At 48.2% G+C, this 25,206-nt stretch overlaps 3 protein-coding genes across 3 annotated transcripts in view; all 3 read right to left on the bottom strand.

Moving 5' to 3' along the window:
• Nucleotides 1–1,938: 1,938 nt before the first annotated feature.
• LOC119164452 (uncharacterized) lies at nt 1,939–8,572 on the bottom strand. The gene is made up of 2 exons (XM_037416641.2): nt 6,902–8,572; nt 1,939–3,470 (listed from the first exon to the last, which is right to left on the bottom strand). The coding sequence occupies exons 1-2, from the start codon at nt 7,497–7,499 to the stop codon at nt 2,143–2,145; spliced, it is 1,926 nt and encodes a 641-aa protein (XP_037272538.2). The 5' UTR covers nt 7,500–8,572; the 3' UTR covers nt 1,939–2,142.
• Nucleotides 8,573–11,850: 3,278 nt separating this feature from the next.
• Nucleotides 11,851–25,206, bottom strand: part of LOC119165407 (ubiquitin-like modifier-activating enzyme 1) — a 68,673-nt gene continuing 55,317 nt past the window's right edge. Inside the window, exon 25 of the mRNA XM_075871764.1 lies at nt 11,851–11,940. The gene's annotated coding sequence lies outside the window, so the exon portion shown is untranslated. The remainder of the gene's footprint in view (nt 11,941–25,206) is intronic.
• Nucleotides 14,206–21,598, bottom strand: LOC142769011 (uncharacterized). The gene is made up of 2 exons (XM_075871763.1): nt 20,302–21,598; nt 14,206–16,822 (listed from the first exon to the last, which is right to left on the bottom strand). Exons 1-2 carry the CDS (start codon nt 20,897–20,899, stop codon nt 15,495–15,497), a joined length of 1,926 nt encoding a protein of 641 aa, XP_075727878.1. The 5' UTR covers nt 20,900–21,598; the 3' UTR covers nt 14,206–15,494.

Genomic DNA, 25,206 nt, shown 5'->3' with positions numbered 1-25,206 from the left:
AGTACGGCCGAGACTGATACGTACATTGCAATTAACGCGGAGCTTGTAAAGCAAGGATCGCCGTGAATCGCGGCGATACCCAATTCCAGGTCGCTGTCATCATCACTAGCCGATGTTGATTACGACGACGGTGAGGACGACGATGTTGGTGACAGAGGTATGTCTACGCCTTCAGACACACAGCTGGACTGACTGTACGTGCGCTCCTAGCAGACGAGACATGAGTGCGACGTCACCATTTTCAGTGAAAGCGGCATCAGCTGTGCAGTGGTCTTGACGTGGCCGCGAGGTGGCGCTGCCAGCACTAAAATTTGGCGAGCTTTCCACCCGTTTTGAACCACGTTCGATAGCGAATATATTAATCTATACTACAGATACTCATTGGTCACTCAGATGCGTTTTAGGTCGTGAATCGCTACTAGGGGGTCGATTGCTACTCGGTGACGCAAAAATCTTGACAGGAGTCAATTTGATGTCAGTGCTCCTTTAAGTTAGGCGCCTTTATTTACATAGCGTACAAGTTTTTTAGGTGCACGAGGTAACGTATAGTGACGTTGATTCAAGCAATTAGTAAAAAAACAAAAGTTTGTGTCTGTTTTGCATAATACCACAAGACTGAAAACTGCGTCACTAAGCTTACATATATCGTGTCAGCGAACTTGAATGCATCACCATGCTAGTGAATAAGTTGTTCAGACGCTCGTATTAATAACCTCCAAGGTTTGTTCAACTAGATATTTGAACAGGGGCAAGGCAAAACGTTAATGGTACGCGAAAGGTAATAACTGTTGCATGCAATCAGCGTCTGCTAACGTGGAGCAAAAAAGTCGTAAAAAGTTAGTAATGACTTAAGAAAATTAGTAACAGTGGCTGTTACTATTTGCTCATGGTAACAAGCTTGTACAACCACAATTGACGTTTCACGAACATTAGGATTCACTTGAAAAGAAGTTCCGGTACCTGGCGTGGCTCTGTGCTAGAATACTTGATGTCCACGTAAAACGCTAAGGTTCAATTCTTGCTGGGACTCGGAAATTTATTCTTTGAATTCGTCTGGTCAACGCTCCCAGTTTCAGCATTTTCTTTACCCTCTCGCGGTAAAATTACTGTTCTATTCGCGCTGTTCTTGGATGGATATGAACTGTTCATCGCCTGTGGCACATACCGGCATATATATATCATGGCCAGTGGTACACGAGCTATGTGCCTCAAATTTCCGAAGAAAATGGTTTGACGACGCACAAGGCGAGATTTTTAAGTTATATCAGGATCACGTAGACATATTCGTCACACCTCTACCCTACCATACCAATTTCGGTCCACTCCAAATAAAGGAGGCCATCACCAGAGCTCACATATGTAAGCGGCTATATAAAATAATAAACGCTCGAAGTGCCTGTAGTCCACCAAGAAAGGCTTGGCCGTTAAAAGATGCTGCAGTTTTACATGACGTGGCCACTGCATGCCGTTTGCGAGCAATATTTTCACCTTTGGCCACGCTTGCACCATTGGTCAACGTTAACACTCCATGTCCTTGGGGTACAGCATATATCTTGTTTAACCTCTCAGGGTTAAACAGCAGCGATCAGTGTTCTGACCCTAGCGTGTTCATTCGTAAACTATTAGCACTAGCGAATATGGCCGAGGTATGCATATCGTTGACTATACGAGCAGTGTATACGTGTAGGTTGACGTTCGGTGGTATGCAAGTTAGGATTGCGTGTTGCCGAGCTAGTTATAGAAAAATTAGAATATCGGTAAAAAAAAACAACTACAACGTGCCCATATTTGTCGGCTCATGTATATTTGTCGGCTCACACTAGCACTCTAGTTGATAATTTTCAGGTGTGCCTATTGGCAGAATTTGGCACTATGTCATCGTGGACAAGATCACCACTCGTCACGGAAACAGGACCATTTAGTTCATTTAATGCTGGGGTTTGACGTCTTAGAATCCCAATATGCTCCTTAGAGAGGAAATAAATTAGGGCAGACGAAATTTCAACCAAATGAGATCCTGGACAGTGCACCAAATTCTCAGCAAACGAGCCTCTAGCAATTTGGCTCAATAAAAATGGCAAGAGGCTTGCAAAAAAAGTGTTTTAAAATATAAGGTATATATTATACACACATATAGTGTGCTTAGGAAAAAAAGGTACAGTCGGGATTCCTGTACAACCCAGAATGCGAAGTCTGAACCCGGCTCCGGGAACCGTGGTACAGGTTCCTGACGAGCAGGTACCGGACGACGGGCGCGTTGCATGTTCCGTCGTAGTTGTCGTAGTCGAAGTCCGTAATCAGTACGCAAAGGTCACCCGTGCCCACGCCCAGTGCGTCCATGCTGAAGCGGTCGTAATACTGCGTCAGCGAGGAGACCGCGTAGAAGGTGACGTTGTCCTTATCGCCTCCCAGGCGTTGGAGGATGCACGACTGCGACCGGTTGTCCTTGCAGAAGCTCTGGTCGTTGCAGGCCGCGTGAAAAGGAGCACGTCCGTAAAGGCTACCGTCTTGGGGCATCAGGACGCGACCGGCGGTCGAGTTCCACACTCCGGCTACGGCGATCGGAGCCAGCGACTCGATGACACAGAGACTACTCGTCCTGACGCCCGAACCACCAGCGCCGTCGCTGGTAAAGTCGCGGATGGTGGAGTTCGTCTGCTCGGTGAACATTCTGCATAGTCGGTACGGGTCGGGCATCTTGGGGGGCACCCGGTAGGTGTACACGAAGTAGTAGTCCACCACGTGGGACACCTTGCGGGAGTAGTCGGCGCTGATGCGGTCGTTGTCAGTAATGACCGCGATGATCCCCTCGGTGTGTTCGGTGCTCCGGGCGAAGGCACTGTGAATTCCGAGCACGACCCGTACAAATGAAAGCCGATCATCGCCGCTTTGACACTCCGGCCGTGGCTTAACCCAGTGCAGGGTGACACCGTCCAGGCGGTACGCGCTGAGGGCTTCGAGGACACTAGTGGTGAGCGTGGCCAACACGGACGGGTCGCTACCGGCTTTGGTGAACTCAGGCGTATCGGAGCCGTATCCGCCTACAGTGACCAGGATCTTGATCTCCTTGAAGCCGAGTATGTCCGTGGTGCGGCGCAGTTGTTGCAACCCGTACAGCTGGTCGAAGACTGGCAGCCTGCTTTTGATCTTGCCCTCCTCAATGCCGACTGACCAGTAGACAAGCTTGGAGCAGACCTGGAAGGGAAGCGACAGGATCGAGTAGTGTCGGGTCGCACCGTTGTCGTCCAACAAGCGCGTGTTGTTGAATAGACACATTAGCTCGGAGGGTGACGGTGTGGCCAGGGCATTGTTCAGCGGGTAGACGGTCGCGTTGAACGCCCCGGTGATGTCGGGAATGATTGGCGGGTCGAGGCAGGGGCCTTTCGACGCTCTGGTCGTCGTAGGAGACCGAGTGGAGCCCTTGGTTGGAGGCAGCGTCGGTAGAGGTACCGTTTCTGGTTCAGGTGCCGCTGCATTAGCGGGCGTAGAGAGAAACAGGAGAAAGGTTGAAGGCAAGTGAGTGCTATCATTTCAGGGGGGGTAAAGGAAAACTTTTGCTGGGGCACGTTAGCGATCTCAGTCGATAAGTTTAGCGAGCAAAGAAAAATAACGTTGTGCTTAGGCTAATGATTTGAGGCAGAGGTACACGCTAGCGAAAGGAAGCCCGGCGAGCGTGCAAAGAGTTCAAAGGGAAGCCTCTATTAGAATTTGGAGGCACCATAGCGTAGTTCCAGAAAGGTAACAAGAGCTCCCACAGATAACGTTAAAGTACGTCATGTGTAGGAGTCGGGCCGTTTAATGGAGGCAATCTAGGAGTCAGACCATCCCGTTTGCGATGACAGAGAATAATATGATGGTATATAATATTGGGTATCCCTCACCAGAGCGTTTCCTACAATCAACTAGAGGGGACTCTAGCACTACGATCGTTCAGCGACCACGAGAATGGTCGGTAGTACACGGATTTGCTATTCTCCATGCCTGCGGACTTCAAACCAACTTGTGGCTTTGTTCATTGATGCACTTGGTTTTGCTTTGAACGATAGAGGAGATGGTTGTGAACTTGGTGAGCCGATTTGAAAAGATGAGCCTCCAAAGATAAGGTAGTGATGTGCAACTGCCAACATTTGCTGACTGTTGTTGCCTCACAAAGAAGCTCCAAGCCACGCAAATACAAGTGTAGCCAGAACAAAGGTTACACAAATGCGTGTACTACCCACCCAATTGGACCACAACTCACATGCTCGCTGAAGCGCTGTGCGTCACGGCTTCCATAGACACGAGTACCAGAGTTCTCTCAGGTGTATTTAAAGGAACCCCTGTGTGTGTAACTATGACGGTTGGTGGCGTCTTTCAAAGACGAAAACTTGAAGTGCCTCGTTGCGTGGCTATTCGAGCGAAAGATGCAGGGCGAGTGGAGTGATACAAAATCACACGTAATCCTACGTCACTAATGCCGCAATGTTACTCCTCACCAGGTAATATCAAGTCGTGTCGTCATGATATATGACGCCTTCATGCCGCACTTATGGGCATGACATGTTTGTGCGGATTAAAATTGGAACGTGCTATTAAGCTAGTAGTATAGTAGTAGTAGTAATAATAATAGTAATATTCATATTGTCAATAGTGGTGTAACATCCTAAAGAACAAAATATGTTAATGAGACGTGCCGCAATACTTTAATGGGCACACGATCCTGAAGCATTTTCACCTGCATGGAAAATGCAACCACCGGTTTACCTTTCTCGAGGCTTAAAGGTTGAGACGTTTGTGAAGCCAACTGTTCGTGTGTGCACACGAGCGTGCCTAAGTCGTTTCCTGAAGAAGGCGATCTTGATATTAACATCAATGTCACTCACCGGGCAATGAAACCACGGAAAGTATAAGGACCTTACTATAACAAACCAGGTTTTTTCGAAAGTAGTAGAAAGGCGATTATTGCCACCACCATGAACAGGCATGCGCAATAGCCACCCGTTGATTCTGCGCAGATGATTTACAAGAGAAGCTAACAAGATGCCGACACATCTGACATTGCGAACTTTTGTCTCTCTCTGCGTCGGTACTATGTTTTTGCTGCTCTGCTGCACAAAAAGCCGATGTTCATTAGCCAGAAATTGTAATTGTTAGTTCATCGTCCTCGTCGGTCGATCTTTTACCATCTCTTGTACGGAATTATTTGTTCTCATTTTAGTCATGCACCAACGTACGGAGGAGGAGCTGAAACATGCCCACAAGGTAATAATAATGTCGGGAGTTAACGTCCCAAAACCACGATATGGTTATGCGAGACGCCGTGCTGGAGGGTTTTCTAAAAGTCTTACGCCGATGTCATGTGTGTTGGGAAGCGTACTATGGATTATGCCTGCTTTTTGCTCTCCCGAAGGGGTGAATATTGAACCCCTGTACATCTACGCTCACCATAACAATACGGTCACTTGGCGAAAAACAATGGACGAGGAAGCAGCAGCGAAAAGCGCGCAAACTTTAGAATAATTACTAAAACGAGTTCATCCCCAACCGCGAGGTCTGACTATCTCCGATGGTGCCGATATGCTAGACAATGCAGGTTTCGGGCATAACTCTTACTCATCACTCTCTTTTCACAGAATGTAGTGAAGAGCTATCATCTCGGGCGAAAAGTATTTCTGTTCCAGCACGCAAAGCTGACTAGACCTCAATCTTTCAGCCTGAGAATGTTACAAACGGGAGCCGCCCCGTCGAGATGAAGGTTTAGTTACTCTTGATCCGGATATCGATAACCACTACCCTGAGTGCCATTAAGAGTATTAGTCGTTAGCGCATATATGTTCGGCGTTAAAATTGCTTCTTGATAAACAATAGGACTGGGTGTAGGGCCCCAAAGGCGGCTATCTCCATGAACTAACGACTGCCCAAAGAACCTACAAACAGGTGAACGACCACGCATGGTCTTCTGCCGCTAAAGTGGGTGCGGCCAGTAATTAGCCAGATAAAGCTTGTTGACCGACTGGCTGACTGCGAAAAGCAACAAATATATTAGCTGACATGACATCTCCGTCATGAAACGTTCTAAAAGGTAGCTTGCCGATGGGGGCAAAAATGCTGTAGGCCCGCGTGTTCAGATTTGGGTGCACGCTAAGAAGCCTTAAGTTGTCGAAATCTCCGCAGCCCTCCACTACGGTGTCTCTCATAATCATATGGTGGCTTTGGGACGTTAAACTCCACATATCAATCAATAAAAAAAAGAACTCTCAAGAAATGAGGGAAGTTGTTGTGGCTGATACATGATTACTGTAGTAAACACTAGCAGCGCAAAAAGCCCGGCCATGAGATTCAAACATAAGAGAAAATCTCTGACATTCAAGTGAGTTTTATTACCATAAAACAAACTCCAGGGTCAGCGAGAACCGTAACAAAGAGAACGAAAAAAAGAAAGCGCTGTCACAAAAGCAGCTAAAACACCTCTATAGCAACCTTCTGTCTCATCGTCCTGCTTTCTTGCGCTGTTTATCAGCGTGAATGATCTGATAGCCCAGTTAGTAACTCAATTCCCTCAGTTTCTATGCCTAATAATAGTCTGGGGTGCAACTTGCCAAAACCACGATATGACTTTAGGGCCCGATTTAGTGATAATTTCAATATATGGTGTTGTTCGCCATGCACCAACATTGCGCAGTACCGGGGGAATAACACATGTCAAGCGCCCAGCTGGCCCCCGCCCCCCTAATCTGAGTAGCTGGCCCCCTGAATCCACGTGTTCTACCGCTCAAACAAGTGCGATCCCGTCTGTACACAGGAATCGAGCGTTTCGTCTCCATCAAATTGGGCCGCCACGGCCGGGCTCGAACCTGTGACCATCGGGTCAGTCGCGGAGCCCCTCAACCGCAGCGCCAACATGGCGGACTAGTATCTGTACCTGTCTCTTCCGAGGGACCTCCTGAAGTGGTGGCGCTGGGCTCCGGCAACGGCGGCGATGACGGCAGCTGGACGACGGGAACATTGCTGTGGAACATGAAGGGCAGCAGCAGCATCCAGGTGGAGAACATCACGGGCGCCATGGCGGCGGCGCACAGGGCCCAGCTGCGCTTGCACTGGCGCTCTTCCTCGGGAGTCTCTCCAGGCCCCATGGACGCCCGTCGCTCGGGAGACGGCGTGTAGCCGATCAAGGGGGCTCCGTCCTGGGCGCTCGGCGGTGTCCGACGCGGCGTGAACACGATGACGTCGGGAGCGACCTCGGCGGTGCCGAGTCCTGCGAAGCCCGTGTAACGCCGCGGCGCGGCCCGATGGTAGCGGGGGGCACGTGCGCCCTCCGGCACCCTGTGTGGCACCCCCTGCGCCGGTTCGGGACGTCGGCCCAGTGGAGATTCTGGTGATGGCGTGTCCGAGTTGGAGAGCAGAGCGTCGCGAGGCATGTCGTTCGCTGGCTGGTGGTTCTTCTTGTTAGCCTTCGTTTCGCATTCACGCGCCAGGGCTCGCGCCGGCTTGCGCTCACCTGCTCGTCCTCTTCCTCGCATCAGCGTCTCTCCTGGGCACAGACGCCTCCAAATAACTCAAGACGTGAACCGTCACGTGGTTCTCTTTTTTCACGTAATTTCCTGCCTTATTAGTTCAACCACACAGAGGGCGCCCATAGCGTATGAGAGTGTAATGTGTGAGACCTCACGTAATCTGGCATCCCTGTGCTCCATGTTCGAGCTAGTCGGGACGCAGTTTCGTAGTTGTTCCTAGGCGCGCGCCTGCTTCATGACTCCATTTATACCGTAGCTCCGCTTTATTAAGGTCGTTTTCACATTATCGCCGTCTTGTCTACGTTGCTGAGCCCTCACAGATGATAAATTTCATCCGCTACTCTTATCGTTCATCTTAAGTTTGGCACACATGAGCTGTTGGGGACAGGCAATAATTGAATCGAGTGGTTTTACCAATTCATACAAGGTTGAAGGGGAACTCCGGTGGTCCATTTATACTCACCGATCTTGAAATAACATTCAGCTCATGTTCTCTTTGGCGTCCTTAAATTATGAGCCAATTGATACAACCATGCGTGATTTTGTAGTTTAGAAATCGGATTTTCAATTGGCAATGATTTCCGGATTCACATTTGTAAATGCGGGCTACCCTGCCGTGTATGTGACGTACGTGCCCTGTCTTCCTACCCCGTCTCACCCAGCAGACGGATGCAGCACCCACTTTCTTCTACGAGGCGACGACGACCCGAGGACAGTTTGTTTTGTAAGCTGCACAGTGTGTGAGTCGTTGACGTCGGGTCTTACGGTAATACTGAGCAATGAGCAGATAAATGCAGGGTAAGCCAGGAGATGGGCTTCAGGCCCCGGCAGTACGAAATAAAAAGAAAACACGATACCTCGCGGTCACATCGTAGCTGTAATACTCGCTGAACTCGACAATGGTAAGTTCAAAAAAGGCTGGCGCAGCTTATCTTCGCGTCGGATGACACGGCCACCTTGCTTATCGCGCGATATAACGTGTGCTGTGCTTACACTTTGGACAGCCGTGGTGGCGTGTAGCCGGGGTTTCGTGGCGTCATCGTATAACCACGTGGAGCAGCTCCTATTTTCGCTAGAAGTTGTGAATATTCCTCTATGGCTAGTGGCTAAGGTACTCGGCTGCTGACCCCGCAGGTCGCGGGATCAAATACCGGCTGTGGCGGCTGTAACTTTCGATGGAGGGGAAAATGCTGTAAACCCGTGTCCTCAGATGTAAGCGCACGTTAAAGAACCTCAGGTGGTGGAAATTTCCGGAGCCCTCCACGACGGCATCTCTCATATACATATGGTGGTTTCAGGACGTTAACTTCCACATATCTATCAATCATGTTCTTCTCACATTTCTGGCACTCGCCCAGAAAGGGGCAACGGTCAAAAACCGGCCGGCACATGGGTGGGATATGAATTCGGGTGAGATATGGATCTAAAACATGTATAGAATATTCAGTTTATGAAATCAAATCATAAATATTGAATGAAAATACTCCACGATCTTCATTGCTTGTCTTTATTTTTCTTGCATTTTCCCTGTTTTTTACATGTGCCTTGTGTTTTCGTTTCTTAGCATCATTCTCTTATGCACTATGCTTGTTTTCCTTTCCCAATCTTTCTGTGAACGCGTTTCTTAGCTTTTTCCTTTATGCTCCTATTGTGTCGGTTTCCTTTTTTTTCTTTATTTCTGACACCCTCTTTGTGTCTTCCACTTTTTATCCCGATCCTTTCTCTCTATCTCTATAACTCTTTAATTTATAGCAAACAATGCAAGGAGACGATAAGGAGCCACGCCAGCAGAGTTGCTTTCAACGCAACGTCTAGCTCATACAAAAGCAGGAGTAATGATGATGATAGTATTCAATCTATTCCGCAGTAATGGAAACTATAAGTCGCTTCAACTTCGCATGAATGGGTCAGTAAACAAGCTCCAATTTTTTAGATGCGGAAGCATCTTGTACTCGCGCCTTGTAGTGCGCCGTCCGCGCCGTCCGCACCGCTTCTCGAACATTCGACAGCTGACGCGCGCGCATGCGCCGTCGCGCCGTCGCCCACTCTTCCACCATCTGTGCATCCCTTCCTCCTCTACACACCGCGCGCGCTTCACTCCTCCACCATCTGTGCACCCTTCCTCCTCTACACACCGCGTTCGACATCTACAATTCTCCTGATTCTCCAGTGGGCGCGCATGTGGCGTCGCGCTTCGAGAACATTCAACAGCTGACAGTGCATGCGCCGTCGCGCTGTATATATACTCAAGGTCGGCGCTCGCTCGCTCAGTTGCCGCTCGTCGGTTGGTTTGTACGGCGCCTCGACGTCCAAGGTCGCGGTGAAATGAATTCCAACGAATCCACAAACACAATGATCGACGTCCCTTCGACCAGCGCCGCCCTTTCGCATACGTGTGTACGTGTTCACTCATTTAACACCCCCTCCTACAACCACGTTAACCAATTTAGCCATCGACCCAAGTAAGTCGCAATTTAACACCCCATTTCACAACCACGTTAACCAATTTAGCCATCGACCCAAGTAAGTCGCACTTTAACACCCCGTTAACCAATTATATGCTCCGCATCCTCCTCAGTGTTCCCCCGAGGGAAGCTGCGGGCAATTTTTTTTTACAGCTCCCAAAAAAACTCCCCAGTTAGTGCAGTAGACCATGGCGATCACATCTGCCGATTATAACAGCGCCGCACGCCATGATCATCTTGTGTTTCCAAAAGCGATTCCCGTGCCTGAGCCACCACCCTCGTACGCGTGGTGACGCAAGCATGGCCACGAGTAACTAGACCAACCACTGTGCTCGTTAATTAACCACTGCGCTCGTTTCGCCCTACGAAAGGACATCTTGGCGCTGCTGGCATGCAGTTTCGGCCATGAAGTCTGCAATTTCGTTTTCCCGTGCTGCCCTCTGTAGTCGGGGCCCGAGACTACACAGAAAAGCGGCATTTCCAGAATGAAAGCATCCGTGATAAAGAAGCGTCTCGTCATTTAACCGCTAGAGGAAACATGCTCTTCGACACGTGCTCCTACGGGGGAAACCTTGCTCGGTAGTTGGCTGCGCACCTATGACGTGTCGTGTGACGTTGCTGAAGTGGGTGAAGCCATGACGACAGGCTATGCCTTCCCCTCCTTATGGCGGAGAAGGGTGGCAATTACGCGCGAAAATTTGAAACCGACTGAAACGAGTGTTCAAACTCTGTAACTTCCTCATTATAGCACGTATTCGCAAAATTCTTGCAGCAGCATGTTCACATAGCAAGAGTGCGCATATTCCTCTTCACTACAATTTCTGGACGTCGGGGTCGTTTACTGGCCCTTTAGGAGGGTGAAACGCGAGGGCCGTTTTCGCCTGCCGTCCCCACCCACTTTCTCGTTCCCTTGAAATACTTTGCTGCGCGTTCGATACGTCAACCATGCCGTCATGAAATAAAAGTTTCCGTGCTTGACAATGCCTCCTGCAATAAAGGTGCTACCCGCTATATGTCACACACGCACACACACACCATATTAAATATTATATATATATATATATATATATTTGTACGGTAAGTGGATTTGAGGGCACCATTGGAAAAATTTCGGCGTGCCCGCATCTTTGGGCATTAGCAATCACCCCCACCAAGCCAAGCATCGCAGGTTTTATGCTGTCCTGTTTGCTATGACACGACCTTTATGCTTTATCACAAAGACAGTCTATCTCGAGAAATTGTAGAAGCCTTTCATATCGGAAGGTGTGCTGATAAATGCGTAAGCAGCCCGTCAATTGTACTAACTGCAAGGAGTTTTTTTTTAGCCACCTTGACTTTTACATTTTGCTGCACGTTGTACATACAGCTTATCCAAAAATTACTGTCACGTTTTTTTTTTGCTTCTTTGATTCCTTTTTACTCATAAGAGCTCTTGAGCTACCCTAGGATATATACTTCACGTACAATTTTCAGAATATTGACTTGCGAGTTCGCACCAGTTTGTCTTCTCGCGTTTCGTTTTTCGTCTATTGTATGCGCCCTGGCAATGTTTCCAATGAAGCCACATATTCTTTTGAGCAGTAGCAATCTGCCAACCAAACTTTGCCTCTCACTCATTCGGCTTTTCTAAGAATCTCGTCGATTACTCTTAATTACCATAAAATGCGCGGCATTCCCACAGCATGCGAAGGTTTCGTTTTCGACCACATTGTCCCTAACACCCATTCGTCCACTGATTCAATCTGATCTCCTCTAGTGCCAACAGGCAATACCTATCATTATTCCGTTCCTTGGCTCATCATGTCTTTCTGGTAGCCGGTAATATTTCAAGTGGCACAAATAAAAACAGAACACAATGAACTAGTAGAAGGTAAATTTGTTCGTTGTGTTAAATCAAATTGAGTACGTGGGCCACAATGAGTGCAACCTTGTCATCCGATGAAGACGCCATGCCGAGAAGGTTTCGCTGTCATGTTTGTTGACTGGAAAGTAAAAGACAAATATTCGCGCATGAATGACTTCAGACACGGTAGCAAGGCACGGATACTACAATATGACTTTTGAAGCAATGTTCCAAATTTAGAGAGCTTCTACCGCGCGCACTGAAAATTTGTGATTAAAATTCAACATTCGCAAACAAAGCAGTTCTTAATTGGCTAGCTTTTGGATTGTTGACCTGGATTGTCAATACACATATCTGTATACAGGACTTTCTATATATCACTCTAATATTCATCATAAAAGTGCGCAGAATAAATACACACAGCTCACAATAGAAAAAAAAAGTACACCATCTCCCTTCTAAAGAAAACCATGATTAGCATGAGAAGCAGCGGATGGGTTGACCTATAAAAGTTCCCTTCATCAAGACACCTGGCGTTCATGCGTGCTCACAAGTGTAGCACACCATACATTCACTGTAGTTTTCGTCGCTGTTACTCGTCAGCAACTCTTTTTGGAGCACGCCACGTGGGTTCATCGCGAGTCTGCTGAATCTCGTTCCCCGACGCCATCACATATTTGCTCAAAGAGTGTAAGAGGGAGAGGTCACAATGTTTTACTTAGCCCCTTAGCCAGGCCAGAAAGCGCTAGGTGGTGCCGGTAGGTGGCTATGTTGTAGGATAGATGATTTAAAAGAGCACTGACATCAAATTTCAAGATCTAGATGTGCCCATCATTCGATCACTTGGTATGCATAGGTCATCTTGGCAAAATATGAATGGCGTCTGTCGCGTTGAAGCTGTTTTGTTTCGATGTCAAGTAACGTAAAAAATCTAATGAAAAAAACGAAAAATAGACTGCCATGCGACATCGACACTGGTGCTAGGTGTTCGGTGTGATACATTCCACAAACACCATCCTGAGTGACGATACGGTAGTAACGATGACGTCGCTGATCTCTGAGTGTGTTTGGAGCCGACTCCCAGCCATGCTCTCACTAGTGGCTCTCCTTGCTGTGTCGAAGCGTGTGTGCGATTCATCGTGTCGCATCGACTGATTTGCGTTGTGCTCCACTGCGTGAGAGTAGGATCATTGAGAGTGACAACATGTGCCAGAATGTCAGGGAACCGCTGCGTAGTGGGAACCTGCACGTCGAGGCACGGAAAATGCGGAAAGTGCGTGGAGTTTCATGCTTTTCCAAGCCACGAACCTCAACGCAGCCAGTGGGTTGACTTCGTACGCGTTGTTTGACAGAGGGACAGGACGCCTGCGAAGAACAGCCACGTTGGCTCCCTTCACTTTGCGGCGAGCTGCTACAGGGTAAATCCTGTGTTGGCGAACCAGTTGGGTTTCACTGGTAGTACGAGGCCTCTTCTCGAGGCCGCGGCTATTCCTACCGTGTGCGCTGCTGCAGCTGAAAGCAGCAATTCACCCGTCAAACGTCTGCTACATGAGGTGCGTAGTTGGTGTTCCTGAGCTCCGACAGTACGGCCGAGACTGATACGTACATTGCATTTAACGCGGAGCTTGTAAAGCAAGGATCGCCGCGAATCGCGGCGATACCCAATTCCAGGTCGCTGTCATCATCACTAGCCGATGTTGATTACGAAGACTGTGAGGACGACGACGTTGGCGACAGAGGTTTGTCTACGCCTTCAGACACACAGCTGGACTGACTGTACGTGCGCTCCTAGCAGACGAAACACCAGTGCGACGTCACCATTTTTAGTGAAAGCGGCATCAGCTGTGCAGTGGTCTTGACGTGGCCGCGAGGTGGCGCTGCCAGCACTAAAATTTGGCGGGATTTCCACCCGTTTTGAACCACGATACTCATTCGTCACTCAGGTGCGTTTTAGGTTGTGAATCGTAACTAGGGGATTGATAGCTACTCGGTGACGCAAAAATCTTGGCTTGAGTAAATTTGATGCCAGTGCTCCTTTAAGTTAGGCGCCTTTATTTACATAGCGTAAAAAGTTTTTAAGGTGCACGAGGTAACGTATAGTGACGCTAATTCAAGCAATCAGCAAAAAAACAGAACTGTCAGTTTTGCATATATACCGAAAGATTGAAAACTGCGTACTAAGCTTACATATATTGTGTCAGTGAACTTGAATGCATCACCATGCTGGTGAATAAGTTGTTCAGATGCTTGTATTAATAACATCAAAGGTTTGTTCAACCAGATAGTTGAACAGGGGCATGGCGAAACGTTAATGGTACGCGAAACGTGATAACTTTTGCATGCATTCAGCGTCTGCTCACGTAGGAGCAAAAAAGTCGTAAAACGTTAGTAATGGCATAAGAAAATTAGTAACAGTGACTGATACTATTTGCTCGTGGTAAGAAGCTTGTACACACACAATGGACGTTTTGTGACCATTAGGATTCACTTAAAAAGAAGCTCCCATACCTGGCATGGCTCTGTGCTAGAATACTTTATGTCCACGTAGAACGCTAAAGTTCAATTCTCGCTGGGACTCGGAGACTTTTTCTTTGAGTTCGTCGGGTCGACGCGCCCAGTTTCGGCATTTTCTTAACCCTCCCGCATCAAAATTACTCTTCTGTTCGTGCTGTTCCTGGGTAGATATGAGCTGTTGATCACCTGGGGCACATACCGGCGTATATATATCATGGCCATTGGTACACGAGCTATGTGCCGCAATTTTTCGAAGAAAAGGGTTTGACGACGCACAAGGCGAGATTTTTTTAGTTATATCAGGATCACGTAGACATATTTGTCCCACTTCTACCCTACCATACCAATTTCGGTCTACTCCAAATGAAGGAGGCCATCACCAGAGCTCACATATGTAAGCGGCTATATAAAATAATGACGCTCGAAGTGCCTGTAGTTCACCAAGAAAGGCTTGACAGTTAAAAGATGCTATAGTATTACATGACGTGGCCACTGCATGCCGCTTGCGAGCAATATTTTCACCTTTGGCTACGCTTGCACCATTGGTCAACGTTAACACTCCATGTCCTTGGGGTACAGCAGATATCTTGTTTAACCTCTCAGGGTTAAACAGCAGCGATCAGTGTTCTGACCCCAGCGTGTTCATTCGTGAACTATTAGCACTAGCGAATGATGCCTGAGGCATGCATATCGTTGACTATACGAGTAGTGTATACGCGTAGGTTGATGTTAGGTGGTATGCAAGTTAGGATTGCGTGTTGCCGAGCTAGTTATAGAAAAATTAGAATATCGGTAAAAAAAAAACAACTACAACGTGCCCATATTTGTCGGCTCATGTATTTACTACGTGCTTTCGTTAGCACTGTAGTTGATATTTTTCAGGTGTGCCCATTGGCAGAATTTGGCACGATGTCATCGTGGACAAGATCACCTCTTGTCACGGAAACAGGACCATTTAGTTCATTTCATGCTGGGGTTTGACGTCTTAGAATCCCAATACGCTCCTTAGAGAGGAAATAAATGAGGGCAGACGAAATTTCAACCAAATGAGATCCTGGACAGTGCACCAAATTCTCAGCAAACGAGCCTCTAGCAATTTGCCTCAATAAAAATGGCAAGAGGCTTGCAAAAAAAGTGTTTCGAAATATAAGGCATATATTATACACACATATCGTGTGCTTAGGAAAAAAAGGTACAGTCGGGATTCCTGTACAACCCAGAATGCGAAGTCTGAACCCGGCTCCGGGAACCGTGGTACAGGTTCCTGACGAGCAGGTACCGGACGAAGGGCGCGTTGCATGTTCCGTCGTAGTTGTCGTAGTCGAAGTCCGTAATCAGTACGCAAAGGTCACCCGTGCCCACGCCGAGTGCGTCCATGCTGAAGCGGTCGTAATACTGCGTCAGCGAGGAGACCGCGTAGAAGGTGACGTTGTTCTTATCGCCTCCCAGGCGTTGGAGAATGCACGACTGCGATCGGTTGTCCTTGCAGAAGCTCTGGTCGTTGCAGGCCGCGTGAAAAGGCGCACGACCGTAAAGGCGACCGTGTTGGGGCATCAGTACGCGACCGGCGGTCGAGTTCCACACTCCGGCTACGGTGATCGGAGCCAGCGACTCGATGACGCAGAGACTACTCGTCCTGACGCCCGAACCACCAGCGCCGTCGCTGGTAAAGTCGCGGATGGTGGAGTTCGTCTGCTCGGTGAACATTCTGCATAGTCGGTACGGGTCGGGCATCTTGGCTGGCACCCGGTAGGTGTACACGAAGTAGTAGTCCACCACGTGGGACACCTTGCGGGAGTAGTCGGCGCTGATGCGGTCGTTGTCAGTAATGACCGCGATGATCCCCTCGGTGTGCTCGGTGCTCCGGGCGAAGGCACTGTGAATTCCGAGCACGACCCGGACAAATGAAAGCCGATCATCGCCGCTTCGACAGCCCGGCCGCGGCTGAACCCAGTGCAGGGCGACACCATTCAGGCGGTACGCACTGAGGGCTTCGAGGACACTAGTGGTGAGCGTGGCCAACACGGACGGGTCGCTACCGGCCTTGGTGAACTCTGGCGTATCGGAGCCGTATCCGCCTACAGTGACCAGGATCTTGATCTCCTTGAAGCCGAGTAGGTCCGTGGTGCGGCGCAGTTGTTGCAACCCGTACAGCTGGTCGAAGACTGGCAGCCTGCTCTTGATCTTGCCCTCTTCAATGCCGACTGACCAGTAGACAAGCTTGGAGCAGACCTGGAAGGGAAGCGACAGGATCGAGTAGTGTCGGGTCGCACCGTTGTCGTCCAACAAGCGCGTGTTGTTGAATAGACACATTAGCTCGGAGGGTGACGGTGTGGCCAGGACGTTGTTCAGCGGATAGACGGTCGCGTTGAACGCCCCTGTGATGTCGGGAATGATTGGCGGGTCGAAGCAAATGCCTTTCGACGCTCTGGTCGTCGTGGGAGACCGAGTGGAGCCCTTGGTTGGAGACAGCGTCGGTAGAGGTACCGTTTTTGGTTCTGGTGCCGCTGCATTAGCGGGCGTAGAGAGAAACAGAAGAAAGGTTGAAGGCAAGTGAGTGCTATGCGTTCGGGGAAAAAAAGGAAAACTTTTGCTGGGGCACGTTAGCGATCTCGGTCGATAAGTTTAGCGAGCAAAGAAAAATAACGTTGTGCTTGGGCTAATTATTTGAGGCAGAGGTACACGCTAGCGAAAGAAAGCCCGGCGAGCGTGCAAAGAGTTCCCAGGGAAGCCTCTATTAGAATTTGGAGGCACTATAGCGTAGTTCAAAAAAGGTAACAAGAGCTCCCACAGATAACGTTAAAGTACGTCATGTGTAGGAGTCGGGCCGTTTAATGGAGGCAATCTAGGAGTCAGACCATCACGTTTGCGATGACATAGAATATTATGACGGAAAATAATATTGGGTATCCCTCACCAGAGCGTTTCATAAAATCAACAAGAGGGGACTCTAGCACTACGATTGTTCAGCGACCATGAGAATGGGGTAGTACACGTATTTGCTATTCTTCATGCCTGCGGACTTCAAACGAACTTGTGGCTTTGTTCATAGATGTGTTTGGTTTTGTTTAGAACGAAAGAAGAGATGGTTGTGAACTTGGTGAGCCGATTTGAAATGATGAGCCTGCAAGGATAAGGTAGTGATGTGCAACTGCCAACATTTACTGATTGTCGTTGCCTCGCAAAGAAGCTCCAAGCCACGCTAATACAAGTGTAGCCAGAACAAATATTACACAAATCCGTGTACTACCCACCCAATTGGACCACAACTCACATGCTCGCTGATGCGCTGTGCGTCACGGCTCTCATATACACGAGTACCAGAGTTCTTTCAGGTGTATTTACAGAAACCCCTGTGTGTGTAACTATGACGGTTGGTGGCGTCTATCAAAGACGAAAACTTGAAGTGCCTCGTTGCGCGGCTATTCGAGCGAAAGATGCAGGGTGAGTGGAGTGATACAAAATCACACGTAATCCTACGTCACTAATGCCGCAATGTTACACCTCACCAGGTAATATCAAGTCGTGTCGTCATGATATACGATGCCTTCATGTCGCATTTATGGGCATGACATGTTTGTGCGGATTAAAATTTGAACGTGCTATTAAGCTAGTAGTATAATAGTAGTAGTAATAATAATAGTAATATTCATATTGTCAATAGTGGTGTAACATCCAAAAGAACAAAATATGTTAATGAGACGTGCCGCAATACTTTAATAGGCACACGATCCTGAAGCAATTTCACCTGCATGGAAAATGCTACCACCGGTTTACCTTTCTCGAGGCTTAAAGGTCGAGACCGGTTGATTACGAAGACGGTGAGGACTCGTAATCAAAACGTCTCGTGAGGAATCGAGACGTTTTCGAAACCAACTGTTCGTGGGTGCACACGAGCGTGCCTATGTCGTTTCCTGAAGAAGGCAATCTTGGTATTAACATCAATGTCACTCACCGGGCAATGAAACCACGGAAACTATAAGGACTTTACTATAACAAACCAGGTTTTTTCGAAAGTAGTAGAAAGGCGATTATTGCCACCACCATGAACAGGCATGCACAATAGCCACCCGTTGATTCTGCGCAGATGATTTACAAGAGAAGCTAACAAGATGCCGACACATCTGACATTGCGAACTTTGTCTCTCTTTGCGCCGGCACTCTGTTTTTGCTGCTCTGCTGCACAAAAAGCCGATGTTCATTAGCCAGAAATTGTAATTGTTAGTTCATCGTCCTCGTCACTCGATCTTTTACCATCCCTTGTACGGCATTATTTGTTCTCATTTTAATCATGCACCAACGTACGGAGGAGGAGCTGAAACATGCCCACAACGTAATAATAATGTCGGGAGTTAACGTCCCAAAACCACGATATGGTTGTGCGAGACGCCGTGCTGGAGGGTTTTCCACGCAGATGCCATGTGTGTTGGGAAGCGTACTATAGATTATGCCTGCTTTTTGCTTTCACGAAGGACTTAATATTGAACCCCTGTACAACTGCGCTCACCATAACAATACGGTCACTTGGCGAAAAACAATGAACGAGGAGGCAGCAGCGAAAAGCGCGCAAACTTTAGAATAATTATTAAAACGAGTTCATCCCCAACCGCGAGGTCTTACTATCTCCGATGGTCCCGATACGCCAGACAATCCAGGTTTTGAGCATAACTCTTACTCATCCCTCTCTTTTCACAGAATATTGTGAAGCGCTATCAGCTCGGGCGAAAAATATTTCTGTTCCAGCACGCAAAGCTGAGTAGACCTCAATCTTTCACCCTGAGAATGTTACAAACAGGAGCCGCCCCGTCGAGACGAAGGTTTAGTTACTCTTGATCCGTATATCGATCACCACTACCCTGAGTGCCATTAAGAGTATTAGTCGTTAGCGCATATATGTTCAGCGTTAAAATTTCTTCTTGATAAACGATAAGACTGGGAGTAGGGCCCCAAAGGCGGCTATCTCCATGAACTAACGACTGCCCAAAGAACCTAGAAACAGGTGAACGACCACGCATGGTCTTCTGCCGCTAAAGTGGGTGCGGCCAGTAATTAGCCAGATAAAGCTTGTTGACCGACTGGCTGACTGCGAAAAGCAACAAATATATTAGCTGACATGACATCTCCGTCATGAAACGTTCTAAAAGGTAGCCTTGCCGATGGGGGCAAAAATGCTGTAGGCCCGCGTGTTCAGATTTGGGTGCACGCTAAGAAGCCTTAAGTTGTCGAAATCTCCGCAGCCCTCCACTACGGTGTCTCTCATAATCATATGGTGGCTTTGGGACGTTAAACTCCACATATCAATCAATAAAAAAAAGAACTCTCAAGAAATGAGGGAAGTTGTTGTGGCTGATACATGATTACTGTAGTAAACACTAGCAGCGCAAAAAGCCCGGCCATGAGATTCAAACATAAGAGAAAATCTCTGACATTCAAGTGAGTTTTATTACCATAAAAAAAACTCCAGGGTCAGCGAGAACCGTAACAAAGAGAACGAAAAAAAGAAAGCGCTGTCACAAAAGCAGCTAAAACACCTCTATAGCAACCTTCTGTCTCATCGTCCTGCTTTCTTGCGCTGTTTATCAGCGTGAATGACCTGATAGCCCAGTTAGTAACTCAATTCCCTCAGTTTCCATGCCTAATAATAGTCTAGGGTGCAACTTGCCAAAACCACGATATGACTTTAGGGCCCGATTTAGTGATAATTTCAATATATGGTGTTGTTCGCCATGCACCAACATTGCGCAGTACCGGGGGAATAACACATGTCAAGCGCCCAGCTGGCCCCCGCCCCCCTAATCTGAGTAGCTGGCCCCCTGAATCCACGTGTTCTACCGCTCTAAACAAGTGCGATCCCGTCTGTACACAGGAATCGAGCGTTTCGTCTCCATCAAATTGGGCCGCCACGGCCGGGCTCGAACCTGTGACCATCGGGTCAGTCGCGGAGCCCCTCAACCGCAGCGCCAACATGGCGGACTAGTATCTGTACCTGTCTCTTCCGAGGGACCTCCTGAAGTGGTGGCGCTGGGCTCCGGCAACGGCGGCGATGACGGCAGCTGGACGACGGGAACATTGCTGTGGAACATGAAGGGCAGCAGCAGCATCCAGGTGGAGAACATCACGGGCGCCATGGCGGCGGCGCACAGGGCCCAGCTGCGCTTGCACTGGCGCTCTTCCTCGGGAGTCTCTCCAGGCCCCATGGACGCCCGTCGCTCGGGAGACGGCGTGTAGCCGATCAAGGGGGCTCCGTCCTGGGCGCTCGGCGGCGTCCGACGCGGCGTGAACACGATGACGTCGGGAGCGACCTCGGCGGTGCCGAGTCCTGCGAAGCCCGTGTAACGCCGCGGCGCGGCCCGATGGTAGCGGGGGGCACGTGCGCCCTCCGGCACCCTGTGTGGCACCCCCTGCGCCGGTTCGGGACGTCGGCCCAGTGGAGATTCTGGTGATGGCGTGTCCGAGTTGGAGAGCAGAGCGTCGCGAGGCATGTCGTTCGCTGGCTGGTGGTTCTTCTTGTTAGCCTTCGTTTCGCATTCACGCGCCAGGGCTCGCGCCGGCTTGCGCTCACCTGCTCGTCCTCTTCCTCGCATCAGCGTCTCTCCTGGGCACAGACGCCTCCAAATAACTCAAGACGTGAACCGTCACGTGGTTCTCTTTTTTCACGTAATTTCCTGCCTTATTAGTTCAACCACACAGAGGGCGCCCATAGCGTATGAGAGTGTAATGTGTGAGACCTCACGTAATCTGGCATCCCTGTGCTCCATGTTCGAGCTAGTCGGGACGCAGTTTCGTAGTTGTTCCTAGGCGCGCGCCTGCTTCATGACTCCATTTATACCGTAGCTCCGCTTTATTAAGGTCGTTTTCACATTATCGCCGTCTTGTCTACGTTGCTGAGCCCTCACAGATGATAAATTTCATCCGCTACTCTTATCGTTCCTCTTAAGTTTGGCACACATGAGCTGTTGGGGACAGGCAATAATTGAATCGAGTGGTTTTACCAATTCATACAAGGTTGAAGGGGAACTCCGGTGGTCCATTTATACTCACCGATCTTGAAATAACATTCAGCTCATGTTCTCTTTGGCGTCCTTAAATTATGAGCCAATTGATACAACCATGCGTGATTTTGTAGTTTAGAAATCGGATTTTCAATTGGCAATGATTTCCGGATTCACATTTGTAAATGCGGGCTACCCTGCCGTGTATGTGACGTACGTGCCCTGTCTTCCTACCCCGTCTCACCCAGCAGACGGATGCAGCACCCACTTTCTTCTACGAGGCGACGACGACCCGAGGACAGTTTGTTTTGTCAGCTGCACAGTGTGTGAGTCGTTGACGTCGGGTCTTACGGTAATACTGAGCAATGAGCAGATAAATGCAGGGTAAGCCAGGAGATGGGCTTCAGGCCCCGGCAGTACGAAATAAAAAGAAAACACGATACCTCGCGGTCACATCGTAGCTGTAATACTCGCTGAACTCGGCAATGGCAAGTTCAAAAAAGGCTGGCGCAGCTTATCTCCGCGTCGGATGACACGGCCACCTTGCTTATCGCGCGATATAACGTGTGCTGTGCTTACACTTTGGACAGCCGTGGTGGCGTGTAGCCGGGGTTTCGTGGCGTCATCGTATAACCACGTGGAGCAGCTCCTATTTTCGCTAGAAGTTGTGAATATTCCTCTACGGCTAGTGGCTAAGGTACTCGGCTGCTGACCCCGCAGGTCGCGGGATCAAATACCGGCTGTGGCGGCTGTAACTTTCGATGGAGGGGAAAATGCTGTAAACCCGTGTCCTCAGATGTAAGCGCACGTTAAAGAACCTCAGGTGGTGGAAATTTCCGGAGCCCTCCACGACGGCATCTCTCATAATCATATGGTGGTTTCAGGACGTTAACTTCCACATATCTATCAATCATGTTCTTCTCACATTTCTGGCACTCGCCCAGAAAGGGGCATCGGTCAAAAACCGGCCGGCACATGGGTGGGATATGAATTCGGGTGAGATATGGATCTAAAACATGTATAGAATATTCAGTTTATGAAATCAAATCATAAATATTGAATGAAAATACTCCACGATCTTCATTGCTTGTCTTTATTTTTCTTGCATTTTCCCTGTTTTTTACATGTGCCTTGTGTTTTCGTTTCTTAGCATCATTCTCTTATGCACTATGCTTGTTTTCCTTTCCCAATCTTTCTGTAAACGCGTTTCTTAGCTTTTTCCTTTATGCTCCTAATGTGTCGGTTTCCTTTTTTTTCTTTATTTCTGACACCCTCTTTGTGTCTTCCTCTTTTTATCCCGATCCTTTCTCTCTATCTCTATAACTCTTTAATTTATAGCAAACAATGCAAGGAGACGATAAGGAGCCACGCCAGCAGAGTTGCTTTCAACGCTACGTCTAGCTCATACAGAAGCAGGAGTAATGATGATGATAGTATTCAATCTATTCCGCAGTAATGGAAACTATAAGTCGCTTTAACTTCGCATGAATGGGTCAGTAAACAAGCTCTATTTTTTTACAGCTCCCCCCCCCCCAAAAAAAAAAAACTCCCCAGTTAGTGCAGTAGACCACGGCGATCACATCAGCCGATTATAACAGCGCTGCACGCCATGATCATCTTGTGTTTCCAAAAGCGATTCCCGGGCCTGACCGACCACCCTCGTACGCGTGCTGACGCAAGCATGGCCACGAGCAACTTGACGAACCACTGTGCTCGTTAATTAATCACTTCGCTCGTTTCGCCCTACTAAAGGACATCTTGGCGCTGCTGGCATGCACTTTGGGCCACGAAGTCTGCATGTTTGTTTTCCCGTGCTGCCCTCTTTAGTCGGGGCCCGAGACCACATAGAAAAGCGCCATTTCCAGAACGAAAGCATCCGCGATAAAAAAGCGTCTCGTTATTATACCGCTAGAGGAAAGATGCTCTTCGACACGTGCTCCTACGGGGGAAACCTTGCTCGGTAGTTGGCTACACGCCTATGACGTGTCGTGTGACCTTGCTGCAGTGGGTGAAGTCATGACGACAGGCTATGCCTTCCCCTCCTTCTGGCGGAGAAGGGTGGCAATTACGCGCGAAAATTTGAAACCGACTGAAACCAGTGGTCAAACTCTCTAACTTCCTCATTATAGCACGTATTCGCAAAATTCTTGCGGCAGCGTGTTCACATAGCAAGAGTGCGCATATTCCTCTTCACTACATTTTCTGGACGTCGGGGTCGTTTACTGGCGCTTTAAGAGGGTGAAACGCGAGGACCGTTTTCGCCTGCCGTCCCCACCCACTTTCTCGTTCCCTTGAAATACTTTGCTGCGCGTTCGATACGTCAACCATGCCGTCATGAAATAAAAGTTTCCGTGCTTGACAATGCCTCCTGCAATAAAGGTGCTACCCGCTATACGTCACACACACACACACCATATTATATTATATATATATATATATACGCGAAGTGGATTTGAGGGCACCATTGCAAAAATTTTGGCGTGCCCGCCTCTTTGGGCATTAGCAATCACTCCCACCAAGCCGAGCATCGCAGGTTTCATGCTGTCCTGTTTGCTATGACACGACCTTTATGCTTTATCACAAAGACAGCCTATCTCGTGAAATCGTAGAAGCCTTTCATATCGGAAGGTGTGCTGATAAATGCGTAAGCAGCCTGTCAATTGTACTAACTGACAAGTTTTTTTTTTTTTTTTTGCCACCTTGACTTTTACATTTTGCCGCACGTTGTACATACAGCTTATCTAAAAAATCACTGGCACGTTTTTTTTTTGCTTGATTCCTTTTTACTCATAAGAGCTCTTGAGCTACCCTGGGTTATATATTTCATGTACATTTTTCAAAATACTGACTTGCGAGTTCGCAACCGTTTGTCTTCTCGCGTTTCGTTTTTCGTCTATTGTATGCGCCCTGCAATGTTTCCAATGAAGCCACATATTTTTTTGAGCAGTAGCAATCTGCCCACCAAACTTAGCCTCTCACTCATTCGGCTTCTCTAAGAATCTCGTCGATTACTCTTAATTACCATAAAATGCGCGGCATTCTCACAGCATGCGAAGGTTTTGTTTTCGACCACGTTGCCCCTAACACCCATTCGTCCACTGATTCAATCTGATTTCCTCTAGTCCCAACAGGCAATACCTATCAATATTCCTTTTCTTGGCTCATCATGTCTTCATGGTAGGCGGTAATATTTCAAGTGGCACAAATAGAAACAGAACACAGTGAACTAGTAGAAGGTAAATTTGTTCGTTGTGTTAAATCAAATTGAGTACGTGGGCCACAATGAGTTCAACCTTGTCACCCGATGAAGATGCCATGCTGACAAGGCTTCACTGTCGTGTTTGTTGACTGAAAAGTAAAAGACAAATATTCGCGCATGAATGACTTCGGACACGGTAGCAAGGCACGGATACTACAATATGACTTTTGAAGCAATGTTCCGAATTTATAGAGATTCTACCACGCGCACTAAAAATTGGCGATTAAAATTCAACATTCGCAAACAAAGCAGTTCTTAATTGGGAAGCTTTTGGATTGTTGACCCGGATTGTCAATACACATATCTGTATACAGGACTTTCTATATATCGCTCTAATATTCATCATAAAAGTGCGCAGAATAAATACACACAGCACACAATAGAAAAAAAAGTACACCATCTCCCATTTAAAGAAAACCATGATTAGCATGAAAAGCAGCGGATGGGTTGACCTATAAAAGTTCCGTTCATCAAGACACCTGGCCGGATGTTCATGCGTGCTCACAAGTGTAGCACACCATACATTCACTGTAGTTTTCATTGCTGTTACTCGACCGGAACACTTCTTGGAGCACGCCACGTGAGTTCATCGCGAGTCTGCTAAATCTTGTTCCCCGACGCCATCACATATTTGCCCAAA

The sequence above is a fragment of the Rhipicephalus microplus genome, chromosome 8 (assembly GCF_043290135.1).
Source record: "Rhipicephalus microplus isolate Deutch F79 chromosome 8, USDA_Rmic, whole genome shotgun sequence".
NCBI lineage: Eukaryota > Metazoa > Arthropoda > Arachnida > Ixodida > Ixodidae > Rhipicephalus > Rhipicephalus microplus.
Note: the sequence above shows the minus strand (reverse complement) of the source record. Positions and strands in the feature narration are given on the sequence as shown.

Coding starts and splice junctions, on each gene's coding strand:
- LOC119164452 (XM_037416641.2), bottom strand. CDS start 7,499: ATGCGAGGAAGAGGACGAGCAGGTGAGCGCAAGCCGGCGCGAGCCCTG. Junction 3,471..6,901: donor AGGTCCCTCGGAAGAGACAG/GTACAGATACTA, acceptor CCGCTAATGCAG/CGGCACCTGAACCAGAAACG.
- LOC142769011 (XM_075871763.1), bottom strand. CDS start 20,899: ATGCGAGGAAGAGGACGAGCAGGTGAGCGCAAGCCGGCGCGAGCCCTG. Junction 16,823..20,301: donor AGGTCCCTCGGAAGAGACAG/GTACAGATACTA, acceptor CCGCTAATGCAG/CGGCACCAGAACCAAAAACG.